Here is a 27,838-nt window from a genome sequence, read left to right as displayed (position 1 = left end):
GGCCGAAGCCGCACGTGGTGGAAGGGCGGATGGCGAGGCACGACGCCCCAACGGGCGCTAGGCTGGAAAATCGCTCCCGAAGTGTCGCAGGTGCTGCTCCTCGGCCACAGACAGGTAGGCAGGTCGCATGCTGGGAGAGTACTGCGGGCAGAGGAGGGGACGGTCAGAGTGGGAGCCAGGCTGGGCATTGTGGTGGGGGAAGACTCAGTCCCTGGCTGCACGGGGGCCTGGGTGACAGGGGGTCCGAGCAGCCTGGAGGTCCGGGTGCAGACGCCCATGCCCCTGCCACCATGCTCCCTCTGCCACAGTGCCACGGCTACAGCAGTTAACGCTGGGACAGTGCCCAGATGCGCATGGCACAGAGGATGCACTGATTGGGGGGTGGGCTGAGCCCTCCCCCTCGACACAGGCCAGACACCCAGATTCCCAACACGCACTGTGACTCAGGGGGTCCGCCACTGTTCCAAGCCTGTCTCCCCTCATGCCAAAGGGCCTGGGAGGAGTCAAGAAATCCGCTTTTGGGCCGGAGTGATAGGACAGCCCTTGTGGGGGGAGGGGGTGGTGGTATTTGGCTTGCATGCGGCTGACCCGGGTTCAATCCCTGGCATCCCATAGGGTCCCTTAAGCACCACCAGGAGTAATTCCTGAGTGCAGAGCACAGAGTAACCTCAGAGCATCGTCAGGTGTGACCCAAAAAGCAAAATAAATAAATAAAGCAGGTTGAGTCTCTCCACAGGCGACCTCAAGTTTGGTCACGCAAGACAAACAGCCAAACAGCTACGGGGTAGTTCAAGGCCAGGCCCGATCAGCGACCAGGATCGGGAAAGACCCCACACCAGCTGGGAATTTCTCCTCTGCTTCAGCAGCCCAGGGAGCGGGTTGGAGCCTTCACACGGGTCCCTCTGGGGGGCGCTATTGCCGGCCCATCCCCAGTGTTGGCCTGAGGGAGCCAGAATCCAATCTCCAGGCAGGAGTGGGGCCCAGAGGCTACCAGCCGGGGTCGGGAGCTATTGGGTGAGGCTTTCTCATGAGGATCGGGGGACAGTTCTGACTCCCAGGAACAATCCCCCGACCCCAAGAAGATCCAGCTGGGTGGGCGAAGTACCCTGGGGAGGGTAGGGGGTGCTGGGGTGTGTCCAGACCAGCAGCTTTGGTCCATGCACACCTGCTGCCAGTGCGAGATGGACAATCAAATTCCACAGCCCACTAGGCACAGGACAAGTCCCCCCAGGGCTGCATACACTCCCCTGGGCAGGCCCCCCCCCCCCCCCCGGCCTGAAGTTGAAGGTCACACAGGAGGGCTGGAGATGCTCAGAACATCCCAGGCGCCTTCCCTGGGCACTAGGGGGGGTGGCCCTTTCGTGGCCTGAAGTTCCGGTGCCTTCCCACTGGCTCAGGGTCACTCAGGGCCATACAGAGTCTGGGACACGGTGCGGGAGGGGGAGGGAGATTCCTTGAAGGCGAGTGGGGGGGGGGTGGGGGGGGAGTGGAGGGGCAGCCGGGGGAGTTGCTATTTCCGATGCTGTGTGTGTGTGGGGGGGGGGGGCAGGGCAGGGGGCACGCTTCGGCGGAACAGCTGTGGTCCCGACAGAGCCACGGGGAGAGACCACACACGTCGAATGTGGGCGTTAGAGCCGGCGTGCAGGGGGTGGGCTCACTGTCCATGCTGGGTCTTGATGGACAGGGTGGACAGCTGTCCCTAGGGCGAGACACAGGGATGGCAAAGCCATTGGGGTGTCTGGCAGATGCCCTGCTCCGGACGGAAGGTGAGTCTGCGCCTCCTCTCGTCTTCCTTCTCTCCGGCAGGGCTGCATCTTCCGCACAGACGGGCATCCGGAAGCCATTTCCGCTGGGAAATGCATGCCCAGAGCGATTCTCTCCTCCTTCACGGCCAAACCCTCCACATTCCGTCACGCTCAGATGAATCCTGACATCGGTCAGCCTTCCCGGGACCCCTGGCAGCTGGGCTGCCTTCTCTCTGTCCCCAGTGGGCAAGGCCCAGCTCCGACTGGTGCTGGTTCTCACGGGACAGCAGGTGGGCGTCTTGGCCACCACTCAGAGTGGCAGGGTTGTGGCGGGGACAGCGGAGGTCAGCTTCTTCCCTGAGACACTCTGGACATTTGGGGCTGACGCCTGTGTCGAAAAGTAGCCTTCGTACTACAGAATGTTTCTCAGCACCCCTCGCCTCCACCCACTGGATTCCAGGGGGACCCAACCCCCCAGACACCAGGAATGCCCCGGGAAGTGGCCACATATCCCAGGTGGCAAAATCACATCAGGTGAGACCCCCCCCCACCCCATTGCACCCAAGGGCTGGCTCCAACATCCCCTTTCTGCGGGAGCTCCTCAGGTACTGAGGGGCAGCAGGAAGGCTCCTGTCCCGCCTCCGAAGTCCCAAGTGGCACTTACTAACTGTCCGGAGTCTTCTTCCCCACAGACAAGGTGAAGGGGCGTGGGGTCCGGGCACACAATAGACACGCAAGGGCCCATGGGTGCAAACGATGCCCAGGTCTGAATCCCATGTCCTGAGCTCTCCACGGCTTGTCACTCACCAGCTGGACAGTCCCATGGAAGCAGAGGGACCCAGCCACGAACTTGCCTGCCCACTCCCACCACAGACCCCCACTTCCTGCTGCAGCTACCCCCCGGGGAGAAAGTGGGGCGCACCGAGCATGAGAACAAAAGCTAGGGGGGTGGGAAGGAAGAGCTAGCTGCTCACTCTCACAGTGCTCCCGGTTGCACATAGCCAGACCCACTCTCGCGGGGGGCTCACAGCCGCTTGGAGGTCAGTGGGCTGTGCACCTTTCTGCAGCTGGGGAAACCTAGGCACGCAGCGGAAATGCTCGTCCAAGGCCACACAGGTTGTTCTAAGCCGGGATTTGAACCCAAGCACTGGGCACTAGAGTCTGCACCTCGACTGTTCCCGTAGCTTGGTCCTGTCTGATCTCTGGGGGGCTCTGGGCTTCTCCAGCTGAGATAGATTCCTCTCCTCTGGCCTGCTCAGCCTCCTGGGGGGGGCACCAACCCTCTCTGCACCAGACTGCTTGGAGAACAACCCCGGTGTTCCCCCAGACCTCACATAATGGGGAACAAAGTTGTCCAGGAGAAAAAGGGGGAGGGGTCTGAGCTCCTGCATCCCCTTGGTGTGTTGCTAGAAGCAGGGTCGTGGCCGGGTCCTCTGTCTGGAGATGATATGAATTGAGCCCAATAAAGGCCACACAAGAGTTTGCCCCCAAAAGCCCAGGAATGGAGCCCCCGGGAAACTCACCCATCCTCTTCACAGTGGGGAACCAACACTGACACCAGCCCCACATCCCCAGGCAGATCTGGGAGAGTGTGGGGGGTACCCAGGCTGAGGACAGGCCAGAGCTGGGCGTGTCTACTGCTACTGGGGTTGGGGGGGGCTTTGCTACAGGTCTGGCGGGGGTGGGGAGGGTCAGGCCTGATGGTGTTCAGGAGCTACTCCCGGCTCAGTGCTCAGACATCATTCCTGGCGGAGCTCAGGGGACCCCCCCCCTCCCGTCATGCTATGGGATTCAACTTGGGGCGGTCGCGCGCAAGACAGGCGCCTTGAGCCCTGTGTTATCTCCCGGCCCCCTTGGCCAAGGATTCTGCACACGCCTGCCAAGTGCTCACAGATGGACTTGACGCGTATCCGATCAGTAAAAAAAAAAAAATAAAGCGGTTTCATTTTTCTCCTGGGGAGACAGGGCAGTCCCGGGAAGGCGGGTCCATCTGGGATTATTTCCCAGACCAGGAGTACAGCCAGGACTTGGCCCTGGAGGTCCAGGTTACCGTGGGAGGGGGTGAGCCCCGTCGGATGAGCGGAACGTTCTCGTAGCGAGGGTTCCCTCCGAAGAGCGCCGCCTGGTTCCTGCGGGGGAGAGGGGGGCTCAGGTGGGGGCGGGTGGGCAGGAAGGGGGGCAGGTACTGCCGTGGGGTGGGAGCTAGTGACCACTGGGCAGGCTCGAGGCATAAGCCCCTCCCAAATTCACTTGGGGTCCCTGCCCTCCTCCAAGCAGGCTCTGGAGGCAGGGGTGGGCTTGGGGACCAGCGTCTTCCTCCGCCCAGCCCTGGAATCCCCCAGACCTGCTGCCCAGGGCTGGGGACCAGGCCTGGGGGTGGGGGTCCCGCCGTACATGTATTCAGACACGGGCGCGTTGGAGATGGTCTGCGTAGGGGGATGCAGGCTGGTCTGGCTGCCTAGGCCGCTGCTGTAACTGCAGAAGCTGTGAAGAGGCCTCCGAGGCGGGCTGTGGGCAGCCATGTGCCGGGCCTGGGGGTTGAAGGGATCGTCCTCGTCGATGTCATCATAGTCACGGTCCCTGGAGAGACCAAGTCACAAAGGGATACATGGCTTGAGGCAGGCCTGTGGGGGCCTGGCCGTCCTCCCCATCTTTCCTCTGAGCTCCTCCAGGGCAGATGAATCTCCAGGGGCGAAAATCTGGGCCTCAGCTCCACCTCAACACAGATCTCTCTGCCTGTGTCCAGCTTTGTGGCCACCTACTCCAGGCAGCCCTCCATGCTGACTACATGCACACCATCCTGCTCGGCTACCGTGGCTCCTTCCCAATGCTCCCAGGGTCATCCCTTCCCACCTCTCCCATGCAGGAAGGACACGCGAGTCTTGCATTTGTGGGCATAACAGCTCTCACCTCCTGTCCCGGAACTCCAGACCCTCCTGTGGGGTGGTATTTTTGAACTCTCAGGGAAGCCTTCGCAGAAAGACGGCGTGAGGCCCTCTGACCCCTCTTTCCCGCGCTGGTCTCGGAGCAGACCCTGGCGCTTGCCCCACCCTGCACCCCACAGACCACAGACGCATCCCCTCCCTGCTAGGCAGCCCACCTGGAAGCGAAGCTGGCCCAGGCCCGGGGCCCTGTGCAGGTCATGGCGGAGAAGGCCAGGGCGGCCAGCAGGGAGAAGAGGCCAAGACACAGCAGACCCTCGATGCCGTCGTAGCACACACCCACCAGCGCGTCCTGGTAGTCCTGGGGGGAGGGGAGGCACAGGGCTGTGGCGGGGGACGAGGGGCACGGCGACCCCTCCCCAGACACAGTCAAGGGGGGCCAGAGTAATAGCACAGTGGGCAGGCTGACCCAGGTTAAATCCCTGGCATCCCATAGGGTCCCCCGAGCACCGCCAGGAGTAATTCCTGAGTGCAGAGCTAGGAGTAACCCCTGAGTATCGCCGGCTGTGACCCAAAAAGCACTGCACTGCACTCCCACTGTTCATCGATTTGCTTGAGCGGGCACCAGTAACGTCTCCATTGTGAGACTTGTTGTTACTGTCTTTGGCATATTAAATACGCTACGGGGAACTTGGCAGGCTCTGCCGTGAGGGCGGGATACTCTCAGTAGCTTGCTGGGCTCTCTGAGAGGGACGGAGGAATCGAACCCGGGTCAGCTGCGTGCAAGGCAAACGCCCTACCTGCTGTGCTACCATTACAGCCCAAAAAGAAAAAAAAAAGAATCTGGGGATCCTTTAGGGCAGCCACTAGTGAGAGGAGGGTAGAGTGGGGGTGAGTGAGGCCCAGGAGAAGTTGGGCAGAGGGCGTGCTGAGCCTACGCGCAGAGGGGTGGAGGGTGCAAAGGACCAATCCAGGGTTTTTGCTGTTACTTTACTTTTTGCCCCATGGTGCTCAGGGCTGACTGCTGGCTCTGCACTAGGGAATCACTCCTGGCAGTGCTCAGGGACCATGAGGGATGCTGGGAATCAAACCCGGGTCAGGTGAATGCAAGGCAAACGCCCTCCCCACTGTACTATGGCTCCAGTCCCAGTCAGATCCAGTTCTATAAGGGTCATGGGTCGTAGGCAGGAAGGGGACAGAGGAAGTGGGGGAGCAGGGAGGAAGTTCGAGTCTCCACGGGGACAGCTGTGGGGTGAGAAAGGGGCATGGCTCAGGCTGCATCTGGCACTCGGACCCGAGCAACAGCACAGTGAGCAGGACTCTTGCACATGGTGACCCAGGTTTGATCCCTGGCTCAGCATATGGTTCCCCGTACCCTTCAGAAATGATCCCTGAGCACTGAGCCAGGAGTAAGCCCTGAGCATGGCCGGGTAGAATCCAAAACAAAACCAAAACCAAACCAACAAACAGAAACAAACCACAAAAACAAAAACAGGAAAACAAAACTCACTGCCTGGTCTTGCCAGGTCAGAAAACAGACACCTAGGCACAGACCACCTAGGCACACCTGCGCGTTTCCTGCCTGCGTGCTGTTTACTTTCTATCACCCATCCACCTACCCGCTGCTAGTCATCCATCTGTCTGCCTGTCCATCCACCCACACACACACACGGGCCCCTTGAAATAACTGACATGGCCTGTCCAGAGGGGGTTGAGTGCTGGGTGACACCGGCTCCAAAGACCCAGAACAGGAGCTCAGGGCCTGCCACCATCATCACGGCGACTCCCCCAAAGCCCAGGTATGTGGGCACAGGCCCCCCTGCCCACGGGCTTACTCCTGGGGAGGGGCTTCAGGGAAACTCCTGGAGGGAGTAAGGGGGCAGGCAGGAGCACATGCAGTCAGGTAGACCAGATGGCCGGGAATCTAGGTTACAGGACGTGGCCTGCTCATGGGAGCCGGGTCCCCTGTGCCCAACAGCAACTTCATCTGACCCTCCTGCGTCCCCTACCCCTGCCCCCCACCTCCTGGCACCTTCCCCAGAGCCTTCTGCCTCAGCCTCTAGAACCACAAGAGAAGATCCCTCTCCCATTTCCTGTGGTCTAGCCACCACTGTCCAGCCCAGGTCATGACCCTCCTGCTTCCCACAGGAAAATGAGCTCCCCTGCCCCCCTCAGAGCCCTCAGCACCTTGTAGAGTCCGCGGCAGTCCAGCAGGGCGGTCAGCTGGTGGAGGCTAGCCTCAGTGGAGTTCAGCAGGAACTGGATGGCCAGCAGGTCGTCCTGAAGCAGGAAGGGGAGACAGAGAGGCAGAGAATGGGGGGTGGGCACGGATGGAACCCCAACAGCAGCTCAGCTCCCGCAGCGAGACCTCGAGAGCCAAAGGGAGGGGCTCAACTCCTCTGGGGAGAAGGAAGGAAAGTTCTGGAACTTTCCGGGCTCTGTGGCAGGGCCTTCCGGCGGGGGCACCCTTGGCTTGGCACCTACCTCTGCTGTGGGGAAGAAGGGGAGGGCGAACTTGAGCAGGCCGGCCACCTGGTTCTGCATGGTGGTCAGTGAGCGCTGGAAGATGGTCAGTGCCTGTGCAGGACGGGCGTGGCCCAGTCAGTGGGGATGTCCAGGAGCCACCGGCCTGTGCCCCTCAGAGAACTGATGCCAAGCGCAGAACACGGGGTGCATCCCAGCCTCTGCACAAGGCACGTGGGTCTATGCTGACCCAGAGCCTCTAAGTGCGTGGCCCCTTTGGGAGGACCACCTGTCCCTGCTTCCCACCCCCGGCCCCAGGGGTCAGGCTGGCCCAGGCACTGTACCTGCTGGAAGGGGCTGCTGGAGCTGGGGCTGCAGTACAGGTAGTAGCGGGTCACCTCTGCAAGGCAAGGACCAGGCTCAGTCAGGCAGGGCTGGGAAGCCGCGCAGAGGCCCGGTGGGAGGCAGGGACGGGGTTACCTGTACTGAGGTGTCCTTCGGTGATGTTCAAGATGAAGGTGTCGGGAGCCACGCACAAGTCACTGGTGGCCTGAGCCAGGGAGAGGGGTGCAGGTGAGTTGGAATATCGGGGGTTCAGCACCGGGTGTCCACGGCTGCCCTACCGCGGAGAGTGGGCTCTGCGTGGCGCTAACCATTGTGCAGCCCCACCTCTCTGGAGGGATCTGGGGCAGGGCCTAGACAGGCTTGGGGGCAGGTGTGTGTGCGTGTCACGCCGACATGCACACCAGAGAATCATGCCCACGCACACACATCTACACCCTCCCTGCACGCACATTCACAGCTGCACCCTCATGCACACGCACACACACCTGCACCCCCACACATCTGCATTCACACCTGCACCCATACCCGTATGAGCCCCTACCCCACACCCCCCCCCACACACACATACACTTGTACCCACACCCACATTGCACCTGCACCCACGTGCATGCACACAGACCTGCACCCACACCCCTCCACATACACATCTGCACCTACACACTCTCACTCTCCGGCCCGACCACAACCTGCCCCAGGGGCTGCTTCCCCCCCCCCCGCCCCCCCAGGGACCCACCCATCAGAGCCGGGTGGGTCACGGGAGAGGAGGGAAGGAGTCTGGGTCTGAGCAGGTATGAGGAAGTCTGTGTGTGAGAGGGGGAATCTCTGTCTCTGGTTAACCCCAATAAGTCTGAGACCCAATGCTGACTGCCCTCATCGCCCCCCCCACCTTCTGCCCCGGGCCAGGGATGGGGAGCAAGGGGGTGGCCAGGGGCCTGTGTGTGGAGGGGGGAAGCTGCCTGCCAGACCAGGTGGTGCTGGTGTAGCCCTCGGCAGCTGCTGAGAGCAGAAGAGATAGTCCGAAGGGACCTGGGACTCTCATATCCCGGCCATGAGTGGGCAGCATCCCAGGCTGCTGCCCAGGGGACCCCTGGCCTCCGGGGACTCGCCCACGTATGCCCGGCCAGGCAGGTGGGTACGGACTCTTTGGTACAGAGCTGGAGGAGCCGGGCTGGGGGTTTCCAGAAACCCACCCAGAGGCCACTGTCAGAAAAGGGCACTGCAAGCCGGGTCAGGGGGCACCCCAGAAGCCCCCCCCGCCCAGCCGCCCACCCCCCAGGGGCTCCCTCTGTGTGTCAGAAACCTCCCCTCCACTATCCCTCCCCTGGACACTTGCCCTGACTTTTTTTTTTTTTTTTGCTCTTTGGGTCACACCTGGCAATGCTCAGGGGTTACTCCTGGCTCTGCACTCAGGAATTATTCCTGGCGGTGCTCGGGGGACCCTATGGGATGCTGGGGATCATCAAACCTGGGTTGGCCGTGTGCAAGGGAAACGCCCTCCCTCCCCACTGTGTTATCGCTCCTGACCCGTCACTCTGCCTTGGCCCTAAGGATCCCTGGGCAGAGGGAGGCATCCAACCTGGCTGGGGTCACGGAGCCCCAGGGCATGACTCTACCCCTACCCCCAAACTCTCAGAAGAGTCTCCGTGGTAAAGCTCTCGCCCTAGGAACCCCTTTCTGGGGGCAGGGAGGGTCCGAGGGTAGAGCAGCCAGGCACAAAAGCGCCCCCCTCCCCCTCCCCACAGCCCCATCAAAGGCCCATTCACGGGCGCCCCCACACCCACACCCGGTCAGCCCCTGTGATGGACCATCCATGTTTCCTGCAGCTCCCGGGGGCATGAGGGGCTCTGAGGGGCTGTGTGGGCTGCCCCCGCCTTTGCCCTTGCCCCCACCCCTGCCCCCTCAAGCGGCAGTGGGTCATACGGGGTGTCGGCAGCCCCCGGCCAGCAGCCATGCCTCCAGCTTCCAGGCATCTGGGCGTGTTCCGAGTGTGCCCCATCCTACTCCACCCTGGGTCAGGGACCAGCCAGCCCCCACTGCAGCAGACCCACTTCCTTTATCCCCAGCTCCATGCGAGGTGCCTCAAGGTCTGGAGCTCAGGCCTCGTGTGTGATGGCCGGCACCACATGACCTTCCCAGCACCATGGGGAGTGGCCCTGGGTGCTGCCCCCCCTGCACCCTTGGGTTTCCCCACCACAGAAATGGTTCCTGCACATGGGGTGGGAGGAGTGGTACAGCACATAGGGCACCTGCCTTGCAGCCCGCCAACCAGGGTGCCACCCCCAGTTCCAAATGGGGTCCCCCGAGCATAGCCGGGAGTGGCCCCTGAGCCAGCACCGGAAGGAAGCCCTGAGCAGCACCAGGTGTGGCCCCCAAAACAAAACCACAAAAATAAGCCTCAAAAAGCTGAGCTCCCAGGTAGATCGGGAAGGACAGACGTGAGCCACGGCGTTCGTGTATGGGTCTCAATCTGCTGGGGGCTCCCCGACCCACTCCCCTCCCCGTATGCTGTGCACCCCCATCATACAGATTCACAAGCACTGGCCAGAAGCCACCCCTAATTCTTCCCTCTTTTTTTTTCTTTTTGGGTCACACCCGGCGATGCTCAGGGGTTACTCCTGCCTCTGCACGCAGGAATTACTCCTGGCAGTGCTCGGGGGACCCTGTGGGATGCTGGGGATCGAACCTGGGTCGGCTGCATGCAAGGCCAACACCCTCCCCACTGTGCTATGGCTCCAGCCCCCATAATTCTTCCCTTGGTGGCCGCAGCTACATGATGAGAAAACCACACACTACTGAGCGCCTCACGGCCACTGAGAATGAATGAATGAATGAATGAATGAATGACTGAACAGGTGCCCAACCTATGCTCACACCTCAGGGTGAGTCTGAGGAAGAATCAGGTGCTCTCCTAGGGCACCCCATTTCTGAGCAGTCAGAGCTCCCCCAGGCCTGTCCCTCCAAGCAGGGGCTGGGCATGGCCAGCAGACAGGGGAGGTGACCCCTAAATGCCAAGGGGTTCTCCCAACCCCTCCCATTGGGAGATCCAGGGCGGATTCCAGCCCTCCTGGGGGCTCCAGACGCACGGACGCAGCGACAGACAGATGTTCCTGTCCTGGACCTCACGCCCCGACTCACCACTGCTGCCGCGGTGTCCACAGCCAGCGATGTCCAGCAGAGGAGCAGGGTCAGCACCCCACAACCCAGCATCCTGGGGGACAGCAGCCGAGGTGGGGTCAGGTCACCCCCTGCAACTGTGACCCTGATCGCCCCCCTCCACAGACCCAAACTCTTGCAGTGGCCCTGAGAGAAATGGGGAATCCAGTGGGCCTGGGGTTCAGGATGGGCTTGGGGGGGGTTGGGATGGGTCTGGGGGTTCAAAATGGGCCAGGGGTTCAGGATGGGCCTCGGGGGTTGGGATGGGTCTGGGGGTTTGGAATGGGCCTGGAGGTTCAGGATGTGACCCTCAAGCGGCTGTTCCCGGCACCAAGAGGTGGGGGGAAAGCTTGGGCCTTGCTGGGGTCTGGGTGTCTGCACCTGGCTGGGAACTAGGTTGGGGGTGGAGGGTAACCTCAGGTTGTCCCCGTCCCCCACCTCCCAAGGTACCCTGTGACTCCCCCCACCCCAGCCCCCGCGCACAACCCTGTCGGGCAGGGGGGCTACTCACGAGGCCAGGAGCCACTTGGAGCGCTTGGCCAGGCCCAGGCAGGCGAGGAGGCAGATGGCCAAGTCCAGCATGAAGAGCAGAAGGTAGGAGAGCCACCTGGGGGGCAGGCGGAGCTGAGCCGCAGACGCCCCACATGTGCCCACCCACCCCGCCCGGATGGGGAGCCATGAAGCAGGTACAGGGAATCACCCCAACTTCAGCATGGGCAGGGGAGCTGCCCCTTAGGCCAGAGTCCAGTGCTCTGAAGGTCCCTTCTCAGCTCCCTCTTCCTCCTCCCCTCCTTCCCCTCTTTTCTTCCTCCTTTCTTCCTTCCTGCCTTCCTTCCACTCTTTCCTTTCTTCCTCCTTCCGTCCTTCCTTCCTTCTTCCTCCCTCCCTCCCTTCCTTGCTTCCTTCCTTCCCCTCTTTCCTCCCTTCCATCCTTCCTTCATTCCTCTCCTTCCTTCCTTCCTCCCTCCCTCCCTTCCGTCCTTCCTTCTTTCTCCCTCCCTTCTCTCCCTCCCTTTTTCCTTCCTTTCTTCCTTCCCTCCTCCCTTGGGTCAAACTGGGGTCACTGCGAGCAAGACAAGCAGCCTTCCCACGGTGCAATCTCTCTGGCTCATGGGCAAATGCGTATCTAATTGGAATTCGCTTGGCTTAATTTAAAACGTTTTCTTTCTTTTATTGGGGAGGCCACACCTGGTGGTGCTCAGGGGGCCAGTCAGGGTTGGTGCCTGGGATGCAAATCAGGGTCACAGCCCCTGGGCCCCTCTCAAGGCCAGTGTCCACCCCCTGTACATGAGCTCTGGGCCCCTGGACCGATTTGCTACTGCTGTTGTTGTTGTTACTGGTTTTGTTTTGGGGCCACATCCGGTGATGCTCAGGGCTTCCTCCTGGCTCTGGGCTCAGGGGCACCATATGGGGTCCTGGGAATCGAACCAAGGTGGCTGCTGCAAGGCCAGCGCCCTCCCCACTGGACTATCGCTCCAGCCCTGGATTAAATATCAAGAGTCAGAGGCTGCCCATACTGGGTCGGCCAGATGCTTCCTGCAGTGGCCACGGTGGGGGGGGGGGGGGGTGCTTGCCTTGCTGGCACGGGTTCAATCCCTGGTACCTGAGCACGGCCAGGATTGATTCCTGAGCTCAGAGCCAGGAGCAACCCCTGAGCACCTCGCGGTGTGACCCCCCCACAAACAAAATAATAAAATTATTCCTGCACCCTGAGTTGGGTCAGGGCCCTGGTTCCCACAGCCTGCTGTCCCTTCTAGAACTTTCTCAGATCTTGTGAGTCATTATTAGCCACAGGTCTGGGCCATTCCTGACACTCTATTTTTTTTTTTTTTGCTTCTGTTTGAGCCACACCTACTGGTACTGGAAGCTTGTATGTGGCGTCAGGAGGGTCATCCCGAAGATGGTTCTACCGGGCAAGGGCTTCCCCACCTGCCCTGGGCTAGCTATATTTTCTATTTTTTTTTTGCTTTTTGGGGTCACACCCGATAATACTCAGGGGTCACTCCTGGTTTTGCACTCAGGAATTACTCCTCACCGTGCTTGGGGGACCCTATGGGATGCTGTGAATTGAACCCGGGTTGGCCGCATGCAAGGCAAACACCTTCCCCGTTGTGCTATTGCTCCAGGCCCTAGCTATATTTTCTTTGCAGTGTCAGGAATCGAACCCAGGGTCTCACACTTGCACACTTGCACGGCAGCTGGGCCCCTCCCGGGCCCCCTGGAACCCCCTGCCTCACTGCCAAAGGCTCCCCAAAGTCTCTTATTTCATCTTCTCTCCCTCTCAGCTAGCCGAGCCCCCTCCCCCGCTGAGTCTCCGCCTGCCTCGCGGGGAGTTCCTGGAAGCGGCTGAGCCGGCGGATGCGCTTCCCCCTGGAGGAGCCAGGGGCCGAGCAGAGGCCTCATCTCTAACCAAGAACTTGGCGCTGGCCCTGCGGTTCCTCCCACCTGCGCCGCCCCCACACGCCTCGGGGAAAACTCTCTGCTTTCTCAAGCCCTGCTTTTCAGTCGGCCTTGGAACAACCGGCTCATTTGCTCAGCGGAGCCTGAGCTCTAGAATCATCCAATCATCTACACTCATCTGTCCAGCGCGCCCCAGGCTGGAAGATGCACCCGGGTACCTACTCTGGCTGCAGGGATGACCCGGGAGGTACCAGGAGATGCTGGGAGGGACCAGGAGATGCTCACAGTGGGGGAGAGAGCAGAGTCTTACCAGGACCCCGGGGCGGGCCGCTGGGCCAAGGTGGAGCTCACTTAGCTACTAAAATAAATGCTCCCCCCACCCAGCTGGAATAAATCCACCTTAAAAAAAAAAGACTCGCTGTTCCCAGCATCTCATAGGGTCCCCTGAGCACCACCAGGAGTAATTCCTGAGTGCACAGCCAGGAGTAACCCCTGCGAATGGCCGGATGTGACCCTAAAAGCTTTAAAAAAAAAAAAGCAAGGCTCAGGACTGGAGCGATAGCACAGCGGGAAGGGCATCTGCCTTGCACACAGCTGACCCGGGTTTGATCCCCAGCATCCCATATGGTCCCCCAAGCACTGCCAGGCGTGATTCCTGAGTGCAGAGCCAGGAGGAACGCCTGAGCATCGCTGGGTGTGACCCAAAAAGCAAAACAAACAAACAAACACAAACAACAACAACAATAACAAAACAAAAAACCAAGACTCTGGGGTTGGAGCAATAGTACAGCAGGCAGGGTGTTTGCCTTGCAAGTGGCAGACCTGAGTTTGATCCCCAGTATCCTGTACGGTCCCCCAAGCACTGCCAGGAGTAATTACTGAGTGCAGAGCCAGGAGTAAACCCCTGAGCACTGCTGGGTGTGACTCAAAAAGTCAAAAAACAAACAAACAAACAAGCAAAAAAACAAAACTCTTAGGTCTGAGAGATGCCACAGCAGGGAAGGCACTGGCCTTGCTCACAGCCAAGCCGGGTTTAATTCACGACATCCCATAGGGTCCCCGGAGCCCTGCTGGGTGTGATTCCTGAGTGCAGACCACACTCAAGTTGAGTTGAGTGCGGTCCCCAAACAAAAAAATAAAACAACAGCAAATGAAAAACAAGCCTCTTTGGGGTTGGAGCGATAGTACAATGGGTAAGACTTTTGCCATGCATGTGGCCCACCTGGGTTCAATCCTGGGCACCCCACAGGGCCCCCTGAGCCCCACCAGGAGTCAGAGCCAGAGCACAGAGCCAGGGATCAGCCCTGAGCACTGCCGGGTGTGGCCCCAGAACAAAAAAATAAACAAAGCCAAGCCTCTAACGATCAGAGGGCATAGGTACGACCAGGTTCGATTCCCAGCATCCCATATGGTCCCCCAAGCACTGCCAGGAGTAATTCCTGAGTGCATGAGCCAGGAGTAACCCCTGAGCATTGCCAGGTGTGACTCAAAAAGAAAAAAAAACCCAAAAAAACCATGAGTGGGACTGGGGGGGTGGGGATGGAGGGGACCCTCCCTGCTGCACCCCTGTCACCCGGGGACCCTGGGGCTTGCAGTGCTTCTGTCTTGTCTCTCTGCAGGGGTCTGTCCCATACCCCCAGCCCTCGCCTCCCACCCCAAGTGTCCAGGCTCTCTCTGCACTGCTGCTTCCTACCCTGCCCCACCCCGGCGGGCACCTGTAATACTCCACGCGGTCAGTCTGGTGGGCCACATCGGTCAGCGCGTCGGTGGCCTCCCTCCACACGGGGATGACGGCCAGCTGGGCCTCGATGCCAGTGGCCATCTGCCGCAGGAACCTCAGCGTCTGCAGGTAGTCCCCGCGGCTGGCCAGGATCTCACTGAGCCGCGCCAGGTGCCGCTCCAGGTCCCCACGCAGTCCCCTTGTGACGCCGAAAACCTGTAAGGGCCGGGGGAGGCTCTAACCGGGCACCGGTCACCTTTGCCCTGGAGGCCTCTCCGCAGAGGTCCTCCGGGATCCACATGGCTCATGCCCCTGGACCTGGGGCAGTGGGCTCCAGCCTGGCTGGGGACCCAGCCCATGACATCAGGGGGCCTGGGAGGTGGATGGCGAGGGGCATGAGGGTGTGTGATGTATTGTTCCCCAGAAACATGTGGTCCCCAGGCACTATTGAGAGTGACCCTGAGGCTGGCTGGGAGCAGGGATGCAGGGTGGGGGAGGGGAAGGAGAAAGGAGGGAGGGAGAGAGAGAAAGAAAGAGGGTGCAGAGAGAAGTAGAAAGAGAGAAAGGGAGAGAGAATGAGAGAGGGAGAGAGAGGGAGGGGGATAAAAGGAGAGAGAGGAAGAGAGAGAGAGAGAGAAAGGAAGGGAGAGAGAAAGGGAGAGAGGAAGAAGGGGAGAGAGACCCAGTGAGGGTAACAGCAAGATAAGTCATTTTCCTTTCTTTTGGGTCACACCCAGAAATCAGGGCTAGTCCTGGCTCTGCACTCAGGACTCACACCTGGCAGTGCCTGGGGCACCCTATGGGATGCCGGGGATCGAATCTGGGTGCAAGGCAAACGCCCTCCCCGCTGGACTACTGCTCCGGCCCCAGATAAGTCATTTTTCTCCCTTGAAGATTATTATTATTATCTTTTTAATTTTAGGGCCACTCCTGGCTGTGCTTACTCCTGGCTGGGCTGGGGGGACCCGACATAATGACGGGGAGTGACCCTGTGTGGCTGCGTGCACGGCCAGCGCCTTACCCTCATCCTGTCTCCAATGCTATACTTCCTCCTTGGAGATTCTTACAAAACTTTTTTTTTTGAGGAGGGGGCACTTCTGGTGGTGCTTATGGTTGACTTCTGGCTCTGTGCTCAGGGATCACTCCTGCTGGGGCTCGGGGGACCCTATGTGGTGCCGGGGACCAAAGTCAGGTTGGCCATACAAAGAGCCAGCACGCTGCCCACTGCACTTTCTCTGTGGCCCCCAGGTTCTTGTCACGGCTCATAGAAGCAGGGGACTTTGGGCATGGGGCGGAGCCTGACCCCTGACTCAGTGGCAGCATTCCCATAGTGACCCCTGAAGCTACAACCCAGAGGGTGCAGCTCCTCGCCCCCACCCGAGTCCCCGCAGCAGCTGTGGAGCCAGCGACTTCAGACACTTTGGAGGAAGCGTTTGTTCTGGTGAGGAATGAAAGGGGCCAGCAGGAGCCCGGCCCTGTGTGTCCACTGTCGCCTCTCCCAGTCCCTTACAAGAGAGAATGGGCTTGTTGTGGGCCAGCCAGCGCTCAGCGCGTCCTGAACTGGGGACACGGAACAATGGGTCCTTGGAATAAAAATGCACACAGACCCACCGGGTCCTGCCCGGCACAGAGCGGGTATGCATGTGTGCTGGGAAGAGGAAGAGGAAGAGGAAGGCGGTTGCCTACTGATGCTCGGGTATCCATCCAGCTTGGTCTGCTCTCCGGGCACAGTGGGGTGGGGGGCCACAGGCCTGGGATCCTGGAGCCCGGGACAGCGAGTTTCTTTTTCTTTTTTTTTTTTTAAGTCATTTTTGGGCCCCACCTGGTGATGCTCAGGGCTTATTCCTGGCTCTGCACTCAGGAATTGCTCCTGGTGGTGCTCAGGGAACCAAAGATGGGGTATGGGGCTCGAACCTGGGTCTGCCACATGCAAGGCAGGCGCCCTAGCCACTGTACTATTGCTCTGGCCCGAGAACAATTTTCTATGATGGGTGACAGTCTCTGGGGATTGCAGTGATAGTATGGCAGGGAGGGTGCTCGCCTTGCCTTGCATCTTACCTGGGTTCAGTCCCTGGCACCACCCACAGTCCCAGAACCCTGCCAGGAATGAGCCCTGAGCAGTGCCAGATGTGGCCCCAAACAAACAAAGTCTTTTTTTCTTTTTGTATGTGGGGGTGGGATCTGGGCCACACCAAGCAGTGCTCAGGGGCTACTCCTAGCTCTGCGTTCAGGGCTCATTCCTGCAGTGTGTGAGGGACCCAAGGAAGTGGAGAGAATCAAACTGGGGTCAGCCGCAGGCAAGGCCAACCCTTTGCCCCTGTCTTAACCTTCACAGAAACCAAACTCCTACTTCTTAGGGGCCAGAGAGATAGTGCAGTGGGCAGGGTGCTTGCCTTGCATGTGGCTGACTTGGGTTCGATTCCCGGCATCCCATATGGTCCCCTGAGCCCACCACCAGGAGTGTTCCCTGAGCACAGAGTCAGGAGTCGGCCCTGAGCATCACTGACTGTGATCCCAGAGTCCCTCGAAACCAACAACCAAACTCCCACTTCTTTCTCATTTCACCCCCGCCCTTCCCTGGGGGCTCTTAGCTCATCTGTCCCAGTGCTAACGACTGGCCTTTTCATATGCTCTTGGAAGGAGTCTCCCCACATGCCCAGAGTTAGGGTCTATGCAGCCCGGAGCCCTGAAGAGGTCCCCCTCAGGGGGAACATGAGCTTTGCATGTGGGCACCCCCAGGAAGAAGGAATCTGTGGCTGGAGCTATAGCATAGTAGGGAGGGCATTTGCCTTGCACGCGGCTGACCTGGGTTCGATTCCCAGCATCCCATAGGGTCCCCTGAGCACCGCCAGGAGTAATTTCTGAGTGCAGAGCCAGGAGTAACCCCTGTGCATTGCCGGGTTACCCCCAAAAAAAAGCAAAAAAAAAAAAAAAGGAATCTGCTGTCCCGGCCCCCCAAACAGTGCCCATGTCATACTGGGGCGGGGGGGGGGGTTGGGGGGGGAGGTGTTGATGCATCCACCGTCCGCAGCTGACGCGGTGCCCCGCTGCAGGGGCATCTGTGCCGTCTGTCCTGCGCCAGGAGTCGCTGGCTCCGGGGCACAGAATGGCCTTCTTTGTTCTGCTCGGCCTTATGTACCCAGTGTCTCGGCTGGCTCTGCTCTGGGGTTTGTTCCTGGTCCCCAGAAGCTGGCTCCGGACTAAGTGATACCATAAACAAAAGTGGTTTTTTTTTCCCGGTGGGGGTGGGGGTCAGGAGAATTTCCTAGGGACTTGGCCAGGTGGGGCTTTCCACGTGGCAGAACAGGTCAGAATAAACCTGGTAACTCGGATCACCCCTCCAGAACACCGCTGGGAAGGGGCTGGAGCCACAGAACAGCAGGCAGGGAGCTGACTTTGCGTGAGGCTGGCTAGGGTTGGTTCCCCAGCACCGCCGAGCCCGACCAGGATCACAGATGCAGAGCCAGGAAGGAATAAGCTCTGAGCACCGCTGGGTGTGCCCCCATGCCCCTCCCCCCCACCAAAAAGAAAAAGAAAGGAGCGGCCGGAGCGATAGTACAGAGGGTACAGAGGGGAGGGCCTTTGCCTTGGATGGAGCTGACCTGGGTTCGACCCCTGACATCCCATAGGGTCCCCCAAGCACTGCCAGGAGTAATTCCTGAGTGCAGAGTCAGAAGGAACCCCTGAGCATTGCTGGGTGTGATTATCCCCCTGCCCCTTGACACCCCCTCCCCCCCTCAAAAAAAGAGAAAGGAAAAGAGCACTGGTTACATGATAATCCCAGGAATAAAATGGTGTCTGGGAGACATTTTTCATCTTCCTACATTCGAGCAAAGAGCAAACGGGTATTAAAAAAGCACTGAAGGGCCGGAGCGATAGCACAGCGGGTAGGGTGTTTGCCTTGCATGCGGCCGACCTGGGTTCGATCCCCAGCATCCCATATGGTCCTCCAAGCACTGCCAGGAGTGATTCCTGAGTACAGAGCCAGGAGTAACCCCTGAGCATTGCTGGGTGTGACCCAAAAAGCAAAAAAAAAAAAAAAAAAAAAAAAAAGCACTGAAGGGGACTGGAGTCATAGTACAGTGGGGAGGGTCCTCGCCTTGCATGCAGCAGGCCGAGGTTTGACTCCCAGCACCCTATAGGGTCCCCTGAGCCCCAGCAGGACTGATCTCTGAGCACAGAGCCAGGAGTCAGTCCTGAGCACTGCTTAGTGTGGCCCTCAAACCAAACCAAACAAAAAAAAAAACTATGGGTGTGTGTGTGTGTGTGTGTACGTGTGTTGGGGGGGGCCGGAGATGTAGTAAAGGAGATGTAACATACAAGTCTTGCCCGCTACAAGCCCCGCCCACCCACCCCCACCCCCACCCCCGCCTGCCCCAGCATCACTGGGTGTGGACCCAAGACCCCCCCAGGCACCCCTTACACTCCTGTGCCCTCACACCTTTGTTTGATTTTTGTTGGTTTTTGGTTTGGGGGCCACACCTGGTGGTGCTCAGAGCTGACTCCTGGCTCTGCTTTCAGGGATCACTCCTGGTGGGGCTGGGGGGACCCTTTGGGGTGTCGGAGATAAACCTGGGTTGGCCTCATACAAGGTAAGCGCCCTCCCCACTGTCCTTTCACTCTGACCCCTAATTGCAGAAACTTTGGCCCCGGGGGCTGTGTGGACACAGTCGGATCTCCAGGTACCCCCTGGACAGGCCCAGCAACTAACCCTTCACCTTGGGATGGAGGGGATCCCCAGTGACCTGCTGCCCGCCTGATGTCTAGCCATATCGGTTCCCTCAAGGTCCAGAGGACCAAAACAGACTCCGGACAGCACCGGGCCCAGAGAGACCACCCCTCCTGGGGGAATCGTGGAGTGCAGGCTCCCGGGAAGAGGTTGGAGGGGTCACGGCCAGGACAGGAGAAGCTCCCCCAGTCGGCCGCCACAGAAGCGGGGATCCCTGCCCTGCCTCTCCCAAGGGGAGTGCAGAGGAAGGGTCCTGAGAAGCCCCAATTCTCCTACACCCCAGTACTCTCCTGCACACAGGAAAGCACAAAAATCTCAGGGGTGGGGCGTGCACCTTCAGGGATCCCCAGACACAAGGGGGGTATTTCATTTTCCTGAGACAGCTGGGATCTGGGCCCAGGGGCATCCCAACTCCCTTGGGGGCCACTGTGCAGTGCTGGCCTCCCGACACCCCTCCCAGGGACCCTGGCAGCCCAGCCCGGCCCGGCCAGCCCCGCTGCCCACCAGCCTCACCAGCTCGTCGATGCCGGCCAAGGTGTGGTTGGCGTTCTCCAGGGAGTAGATCAGCTGGGACACCCCGTCGTTGGTCTCGCTGTTTCCGTAGAAACCGACGCCCACGGCAGTGCTAGACAAACCCAAACCAAGTGAGAGGTGACAAGCTTTTGGTTTTGTGCTTTGTTTCCTTTTTCCTGGTGCTCAGGGCTTCCTCCTGACTCTGTGCTCAGGGATCACTCCTGGACCCTGGGCAAGGCCAGTGCCTTAACCTCTGTCCTATCTTTCCAGTCCTCTCTGGGGCTGATTTTTTCTGACAGTGCTCAGGGCTGACTCTTAGCAGGGCCGGGGGTCAAACTTGGGGAAGCCACATGCAATGGAAGCACCCTCTGGCCTGGTTTTTGGTTTGCTTGTGATGCTCAGGAGTTATCCCAGTCTTAGCACTCAGAAATCATTCCTGGCAGTGCTCGGGGGACCCTACGGGATGCCAGGGATTGAACCCGGGTCGGCTGTGTGCAAGGTAAGCCCCTTACTGGCTGTACTATTGCTCTGGCCCTCTCTGGCCTGATTTCCGAGCAAACCTTTTACGAGCCGCCTGAAAAGCTTCAATCCCAGCATGCCCTGCTGTGCCATGGCCAACAGTGCCCACCTGCGGGGTCGTCCGCAGTGAGACCCAGGGTCACAGGGGCCGCTTTCTCTCCTACCCCCCACCCCACAACTCTGTCTTCCCTTTTCCAGATGAGCCCTTTGCACGAACCCAGAGTGGGGTGGGGTGGGGTGCATGGATCTCACTCAGCAAGGCTCCTGCATCCACATTTAAGGCTCCCTGTCCTTTTCCAGCACTGAGTAACAGGAACCTGCTGTCAGATGGCCCCATACCCCCATTCACACACCCCTGGGGCATCTGGGCTACCTCCCAGCTCTGTTGATGGTGGATAAAATCACAACAACCAGAGACAGATACAACAACAGCGGGGAAGAGCGCTGGCCTTGCACACAGTTGACCTGGGTTTGATCTCCGGCACCCCCAGAGGGTCCCGTGAGCCCCACCAGGAGTGATCCCTGAGCATAGAGCCAGGAGTCAGCCCTGAGCACTGCTGGCTGTGCCCTCCCCCGTCCCAAGTGCATCTCTGGGGAGCGGGTGTTTTGGACTTGAATGGAGGAACTCGGGCCTGGGGGATGGGCAGAGGGCAGTGGGGAAGGACTCAAGTTCAGGGTCAGTTTGTCCCTGGCCGCTGACCAGCTCTGAACAGGATTCCTGGTGGTGGTGTCTGACCGGTGGGAGGTGGCTAGCTGGGCGGGGGTCCTGAGGAGGGTGAGACGCAGAGACCCCCAGGTTCACCAGTTCCCCAGGTGGCTAAGGCAGGCAGAGTCCTCCCTGAGAGCTGCCTCCCTTGCACCCTGCCTTCCTTCCCCGAGGCTGCCTGCCCCTCTGGTAAGTTCCAGCCCTTAGCCTGAAGGTCACCGTGAGCTGTGGTGCACCCACCTCCAGAAGCCCACCCCACAGCCCAGGTCAGTAATATCCCCTGCCCTCGGGTCACCTCTGCTCCCAAATCCAAGTGACCTCTAGGCCCTTGGCCGGCCAAGTCCACCCACTGGCTTCACCCTCCAACGGCTCCACATGGCGCTTAAACTTGGCCTCTGAGCGTGGTGCCTGTGTCCAGGCCACTCCTGTCTTTCCGGCTGGAGGCGACAACCCTGGCTGGCTCCTGGCCCTGACCTCGGTTCTGCCCTTGACCTGCACATATCCCAGAGTTTCTGCGGGAGAAGGGCAGCTGACCGCTCCCCTCTTCCCAGAGTGCCGTATGGATTTCTGTTCCACTTTAACCCAAAGCAGAACATTCGCTCCATCCCTGCAGAGTTCCGACACGCTGGTTTGGGTCCAACATTCCAGCTGGAGCAAATTGTCTTGGCTCTCACCCAGGTCACCAGCCTGTTCTCAGGGGTCACTGGACACTGGCTTCATAGCCTCCTGTGTTTTGTTTGTTTGTTTGTTTGCTTTATGGGTCACATCCGGCGATGCACAGGGGTTACTCCTGGCTCTGTACTCAGGAATTACCCCTTGCGGTGCTTGGGGGACCCTATGGGATGCTGGGAATTGAACCCAGGTCCGCCACATGCAAGGCAAATGCCCTCCCCGCTGTGCTGTCACTCCAGCCCCAGTCTCCTGAGTTTTTATCCAAAACATTAATTCGAGGGAACTGGAGAGATAGTACAGTGGGTTAGGTGCTTGCTTTGCATCCGGCCAACCTGGGTTCAATCCCTGGCATTCCATAGGGTCCCCCAAGCCCGCCAGGAGTCATTCCTGAGTGCAGAGTCAGGAGCTACCCATAAGCTCCACTGGATGTGGCCCAAAAACCAAAGGGGGAAAATTAATTTGGAGTGTGTGTGAGATAAATGAACTTTCTTTGTTGTTTTTGGGCCACGCCTGGTGGCGCTCAGGGCTTAGTCCTGGCTCTGAGCTCAGGGATCACTCCTGGTGGGTTTAGGGGACCCTTTGGGGTGTTGGGGATCGAACCCAGGTGAGCCACGTGCAACACAAGAGCCCTCCCCACTGTGCTATGACCCAGCAAGTTCCCACTGCATCACAGGACTAGCACACAGATGCACGCATGAACATTACTCATGCACGCATGCATGAACACATGCAGACATGTGCTCCAGTTGGGGGTTCCCTGTGTGAATCAGGATTCTTCGGGTTCAGTCGGGACCCACTTAACTCCACCCTCATCTCACCAGAAACCCCAGAAAGGACGTGACTGAATGACCGGCTGGATGTGTCACCCACGAAGTGACCTCCCGTGCCAGAACCTGCTGTTGGCACTCAACTAAAAACAAGTTTCCGTTTGCTCAGACGCGCGTCCTTGGAACTCTGTGAGCATGACTTTCTTGTTATTTGGGCCACACCTGGCGGTGCTCAGGGCTTACTCCTGGCTCTGTGCTCAGCCCTCTATTCCTGGTGGGCTTCGGAGAGCCAGAGATCGAACCTGGCAAGGAACACGCCCTCCCTGCTCTGCTGTCGCTCTGACTCCCATGACTGTGACTATGACTTCCTTCTCAGGGATCCGGGCCGGATCGCACGCTTGCTCACAGAACTCCCTGTAGGGTTCAGGCGTGCCTGGGGACGGGGACCTGAGGGGTTCACCCTTGTCAGCACCCCAGGCCTGTGAGGCCGCCTTGGTTAGATGGGGATAGTGCACCCACCTGGGGGATAGGCTCACTTCTCAGGCCCTACAGCTGATGAGCCCCTGGGTTTTTTTGTTGTGGTGGTGGTTGTTTTGCTTTTTGGGTCACACCCAGCGATGCACAGGGGTTACTCCTGGCTCTGCATTCAGGAATTACTCCTGGCAGTGCTCAGGGGACCCTATGGGATGCTGGGAATAAAACCCGGGTTGGCCGAGTCCAAGGTAAACACCCTCCCTGCTGTGTTACCACTCCAGTCCCCGCCCCTTGGGTTTTGTTTTATTTTTTTGTGGGGTGGGGCGGACGCTTGGAGGAGAAAGGGGTATCACGGTCACTCCCGGGCTAAGCCATCACCAGAGGTTTCGGGCTCATACAAACTCAAGTCCCACGCCCCTGCCCTGCTTGTCCCCTCGTGGTACTTGGGACCGGGCGGGGGACACTCACCAGCACAGCAGCCCGACCAGCACGGCTGTCCAGGTGACACTGCAGGGCTCGTGCCGCTTGGTGGTGAGCGTCTGGGCCGGCCGCCGGCAGCACTGGCAGATGAGGTAGGCGGCCAGGAAGACCAGGTTCAGGCCTAGCCCCACGGCGACCAGCAGGCCCAGGAGCAGCAGCGACTGTGGGGACAGGCCTGAGTCAGCCCTGGGGCCTGGGCACCGGGTGAGGCCAGTCCTGGGGCGCTGAGCCGCAGGGGTGGGGGGGGTGCGGGTGTAGAAAGAGTGAGGGGGAGGGCCAGTTCCTGGCTGGCACCCCGGGGTGGGGACCCGCATGGTCTGGCTGCAGGGAGTGTGGCCAGCGCGGGGTCAGGGGCTGCATGGGGTCACGGCCTGAGCCTCCCCAATGCACACAGCCGGGAAGTGGGGGGGGGGTGCTCAGGCCAAGCCAGGAAGGCCTGCGGCGTGGGGGTCCATCCGGAAACAGGAAGGCGGTGCCATGGTGGGCGAGGGACGGGTGGGACACACACCGGTGTCCCCTTCCTGAGTCCTGAGAGGGACAAAGCAAAGCCCCGGGTCTGGACAGTCCCCGAATAGGTGCTTGGTGAGGAGGCCGGAATCCCCCCTCTCCCCCCCTATCCTCACGAGGCCAGGTGGGCAGCATATGGCCTTGGAGGGCTGGGCCTGAGCAGACACTTGCCTGGACTTCCACGGACCCCCCGACCCCCTGGTGTCCCCCAGACACCCCAGTGTTCTGGTGGTCACTCAGAGAACCTGAAGACTGGCCGAGCTGAGCTGGGACCTCTCTGTCCCATGGGAGCTCAGGGATGCCCCCGGATGCCAGGGCGGGGGCAGATCCGGGAGTTCGTGGGGTGAGGACAGCCTGGAGGGGGCTTGGCATGGACGGGATGAGGGGTCTCGGTGCCTCAGGCGACCTGTCCTGCACCCCTGCTTTCTTGAGGCCAGCAGCGGAGTCCCCAACCAGGACACAAAGGCCAAGCCTGGCCCTAGCCTCCCTGGCAGGCGCCCTGCTAGAAGCCAGGTGTCCCGGGACGGTCACCCCAAGACCCAGGTCCCCACAGAATGGAGTGTCACAATGCCAGGGGACACACTGTGGCAGCAGCCTCATCCTCCACAGAGATTCAGTCCTAGAAACAGTGTGTGGGTTCCAATCTTCCCGGCAGAACCAGAGCTCAGGGTCAGCAGAGGAGGAGGTGGGGGGAGGTGGGGGCCTTGGGGATGCCGGAGCGGAACCTTTCAGATGCTGCAGAGAGCAAGCCAAGCGATGAAGGGGACTTTGGCAGGGAGTGTCGGGGATGTTGGGGGCACTTCAGAGGCGCCCAGAGCGCTATCCTGCAGGTGCAGGCACAGTCAGAGAAGCTCTGGTGGGGACCGGGAAAGGATGCAGCTCCCCGGGAGGGGCTGATGAAGGCCTGTCCAGGGTCATATACCCTCCCCTGACTGTGCCCCAGCTGTGCAGGGTCATCTCTCTCCGGACCTCATGCCACTGAAGGTAGCCCCCCACCCCACCCCTGCTCCCCATCAGCAAGAAGGGCCCTGGGTCGGATGGAGGGGGTCCATCTCTCCAGACCATCCCCGCCCTGACCTTACGCCTCCTGGACCTCTCCCAGTGCCAATCTTGCCCTGGACCAGCTGGTCACCTATTCCAGAAGACTCCCTGGGGCTGGGGGCAGAGGCAAAGAGGTGGGAGGAGGAGGATGGCAAGGAGGTGGTGGGAGGAGGGGGAGGGAAGGAGCATGAGGAGGATGGAGGGAGGACAGGGAGGAGGGGAGGATGGGGAGGAGGCTGAGGAGGATGAGAGGAGTGGTGATGGGAGGAGGGGGTGAGGAGGAAGGCCAGGAGGGAGCAGGGGGAGGAGGAGGAGGGGGAGGGAGAGGAGGAAGAGAGGAAGGAAGAGGAAGGAAAAGGAGGAGGGAGAAGACAGGGAGAGAGGAAGCAGGGAAGAGGGAGGAGAGAGAGGAGGGGGAGGGGAGGGAGGAGGATGCAGCAGGAGAAGGAGGGACCCAGATGCTCTCACAGTTTGGGAGCTGCTGCCTCTCCCCTCTGCAGACCCCCCGCTTCCTGACCCTGACTCGCAGTGCCCACCTGTGTCCCCATCAATGCCCAGGGCGCGACGCCCGGTCAGAGGATGGCAGGGCACTCTCTCCCGTCATCGGGACCTCCCCTGGCGTGGTGGGGGGGCTGTAGCCCCCCAAACCCCACCTCAGGGCTCAGGGCCAGCCTGGCTCCTCCTCAGATTCAGCTCCGGGTGTGGCTGTCTTGTGTGTGGCAGGGACACTGGACAGGGGGTGACTGTGGGCAATGGCAGCACGGCCGCGGGGCCCCAGCGAGAGCCCCTCAGCCTGGGGCACCATCAGAGTGAGCGAGCGGGGCAGGAGGGGCCCCCGCCATGCCGGGCAGCTGACAGTCTGGTGACCGTGACTCAGTGCGTGGGGGGACGTATGAATGGGGCTTCCTCATCCATCCTGGAGCCCTGCCTGGGCCCCCCAGTGATATGGCCCCAGCCGTGGTGGGGCGGGGACCCCTGTGGTGTTGGGGTCCCTGTCTCCCTCTCTGCACCCCAAGGACATGCACGCTGGGGAGGGGTTCACAGACACTACGGCGTGGCAGTGCGGGCGACTGTGCCGGACCACCAAGACCAAACAAGAAGGGTCTTGCTTTGGGGTCACGGTCACCCAGCAAGGGCCCAAGCTGGGGTTGCCAGGCAGACTGCAGAGCAGCTAAGCCGGGCGCCCTGACTTAGCCTCTCTCCTGCCCACCCCGGCTGGCCCAGCTGGGCCCAGTCAGGCTTCCTGTGACAGCAGGTGCCTGTCCCGGGAGGACAGGGGACAGGGGACACAAGGAGATCCCCTGGCCAGACTTCAGGGGAACTGACGGAAACAGGAGTCACCTCAAATAACAGCCGGCCAGCCAGACTTCCCTGCTGGGCCCTAACTGCCAAGTCCTCCCTGCCCGCGGGGTGCTGAGGCAGGCGGAGAAGGCTGCAGGGGCTCAGAGTCCCTGGATACCCAGCCCCAGGGCCAGGGTGTGAGTCCAGGGAGAAGGGGGCAGGGCTGGACAAGGTCCTGCGGGCTCTGATACCAGCTGTGGCAAGACAAGTGTCATCTTGGGGCAGGTTGGGGGGCTTCCCTCCCGCCACCTCCCAGGCTCTGTGCACCCGGTTGGGACACACTCATGCACGTGCACACATGCACAAACACACACAAACACACACAAACACACGCACACACACATACAGGCACACATATACACAGAAGTATACACAGACACACAAACACACAGATGCATACACACATGCACGCACATACACATGCACAAGCACACACACACACATACACACACACACACACAGAGCTGTCTGAACCATATCCGCCTGCGCCTTTCATGCATTCACTGGGAGCGGAAGATTCCCTGGGGCCTCGCAGACAGCTCGGACTCTGGGAAGCGCTTAGCTTCCAGGAGCTAAGCGGGAGAGGAAGGGGCAGGACAGCAGGGGGGACGCGAGCGGGGCCCCAGAGTCTTCTCTAGCCGGGCGGGGTAGGGGGACAGGTCACTCGCGGTTATTAGACTCCCGGTCCCCCGGGCGCACCGCCAAGCCCGGGATGCCCCCAGCAGGGGCAGCGGGAGACAGCGGACACCGGAGCTGCCCCCCAGCCCTGCTACCCGCCCACAGGCCCGAGCGGCAGCCGGAAGGAGAAGGCCGGCGGCCCGGCCAAAGTCCGTGCGGGCGCGGTGCGGACCCCCGGGCGGAAGCCAAGTCTGCCGGAGCAGACGGACACTCGGACGGCCGGGCCGGGCCGAGCCCGGCCGGGCAGAACACGCGGGAGGGCGCCAGGAAGAGACCCCGGGCCTGGGGGGCCTGGGATAGGAGGAAGGGACTCCGACGCGGTTCCTGCTCAAACTTCTCCCGCGCGGTCCCGAGAGCGCGGTCGTCCCGCCGGCGCGAGGACTGGCCCCGGGGCACGGGAAGGGGTACGGCGGGGGTAGGGGGCGGCGGGGCCCGGAGCGCCGAGCCCGAGGGAAGGGGCGCGGAGGGCGGAGCGGGGGCGCCCCTTACCTCCTGGTAACTCTCATCGCGGGGCCGGAAGGTGCTGTCCACCGGCTGCAGGCGGAGGTCGAGGTGCGGGACGCTGTGCAGCCACACCACCCACCAGGGCGCGATGTACTCCACGCGCGAGGCGGGCATGGTCGGCCGGAGTGAGCCCGCCCGGGTTCCGCGCCGCCGGCTGCTGGACCCCGGCCCGGGCCGCCCCGGCAGGCCCCGCCCCTCG

At 60.7% G+C, this 27,838-nt stretch overlaps 1 protein-coding gene across 1 annotated transcript; it reads right to left on the bottom strand.

Moving 5' to 3' along the window:
* TTYH2 (tweety family member 2) lies at positions 1-27,808 on the bottom strand. The gene is made up of 14 exons (XM_056138098.1): positions 27,625-27,808; positions 23,557-23,729; positions 19,951-20,062; positions 14,704-14,924; positions 11,100-11,195; positions 10,571-10,643; positions 7,571-7,640; positions 7,435-7,490; positions 7,112-7,204; positions 6,815-6,907; positions 4,846-4,988; positions 4,140-4,325; positions 3,796-3,874; positions 1-141 (listed from the first exon to the last, which is right to left on the bottom strand). The coding sequence occupies exons 1-14, from the start codon at positions 27,751-27,753 to the stop codon at positions 58-60; spliced, it is 1,608 nt and encodes a 535-aa protein (XP_055994073.1). The 5' UTR covers positions 27,754-27,808; the 3' UTR covers positions 1-57.
* Between the last annotated feature and the right edge of the window lie 30 nt (positions 27,809-27,838).

Source organism: Sorex fumeus, unplaced genomic scaffold, assembly GCF_029834395.1.
Source record: "Sorex fumeus unplaced genomic scaffold, SorFum_2.1 ptg000128l, whole genome shotgun sequence".
NCBI classification, from domain to species: domain Eukaryota; kingdom Metazoa; phylum Chordata; class Mammalia; order Eulipotyphla; family Soricidae; genus Sorex; species Sorex fumeus.
This window is presented reverse-complemented; position numbering and strand designations above follow the sequence as displayed.

What these genes read in the sequence shown, in the direction of transcription:
- TTYH2 (XM_056138098.1), bottom strand. Translation starts at nt 27,753, where the DNA reads ATGCCCGCCTCGCGCGTGGAGTACATCGCGCCCTGGTGGGTGGTGTGG. An exon ending in GCGATGAGAGTTACCAGGAG is followed by an intron (nt 23,730 to 27,624) that starts GTAAGGGGCGCC and finishes CTGTCCCCACAG; the next exon opens with TCGCTGCTGCTCCTGGGCCT. An exon ending in CCAGCAGCCCCTTCCAGCAG is followed by an intron (nt 7,205 to 7,434) that starts GTACAGTGCCTG and finishes CGTCCTGCACAG; the next exon opens with GCACTGACCATCTTCCAGCG.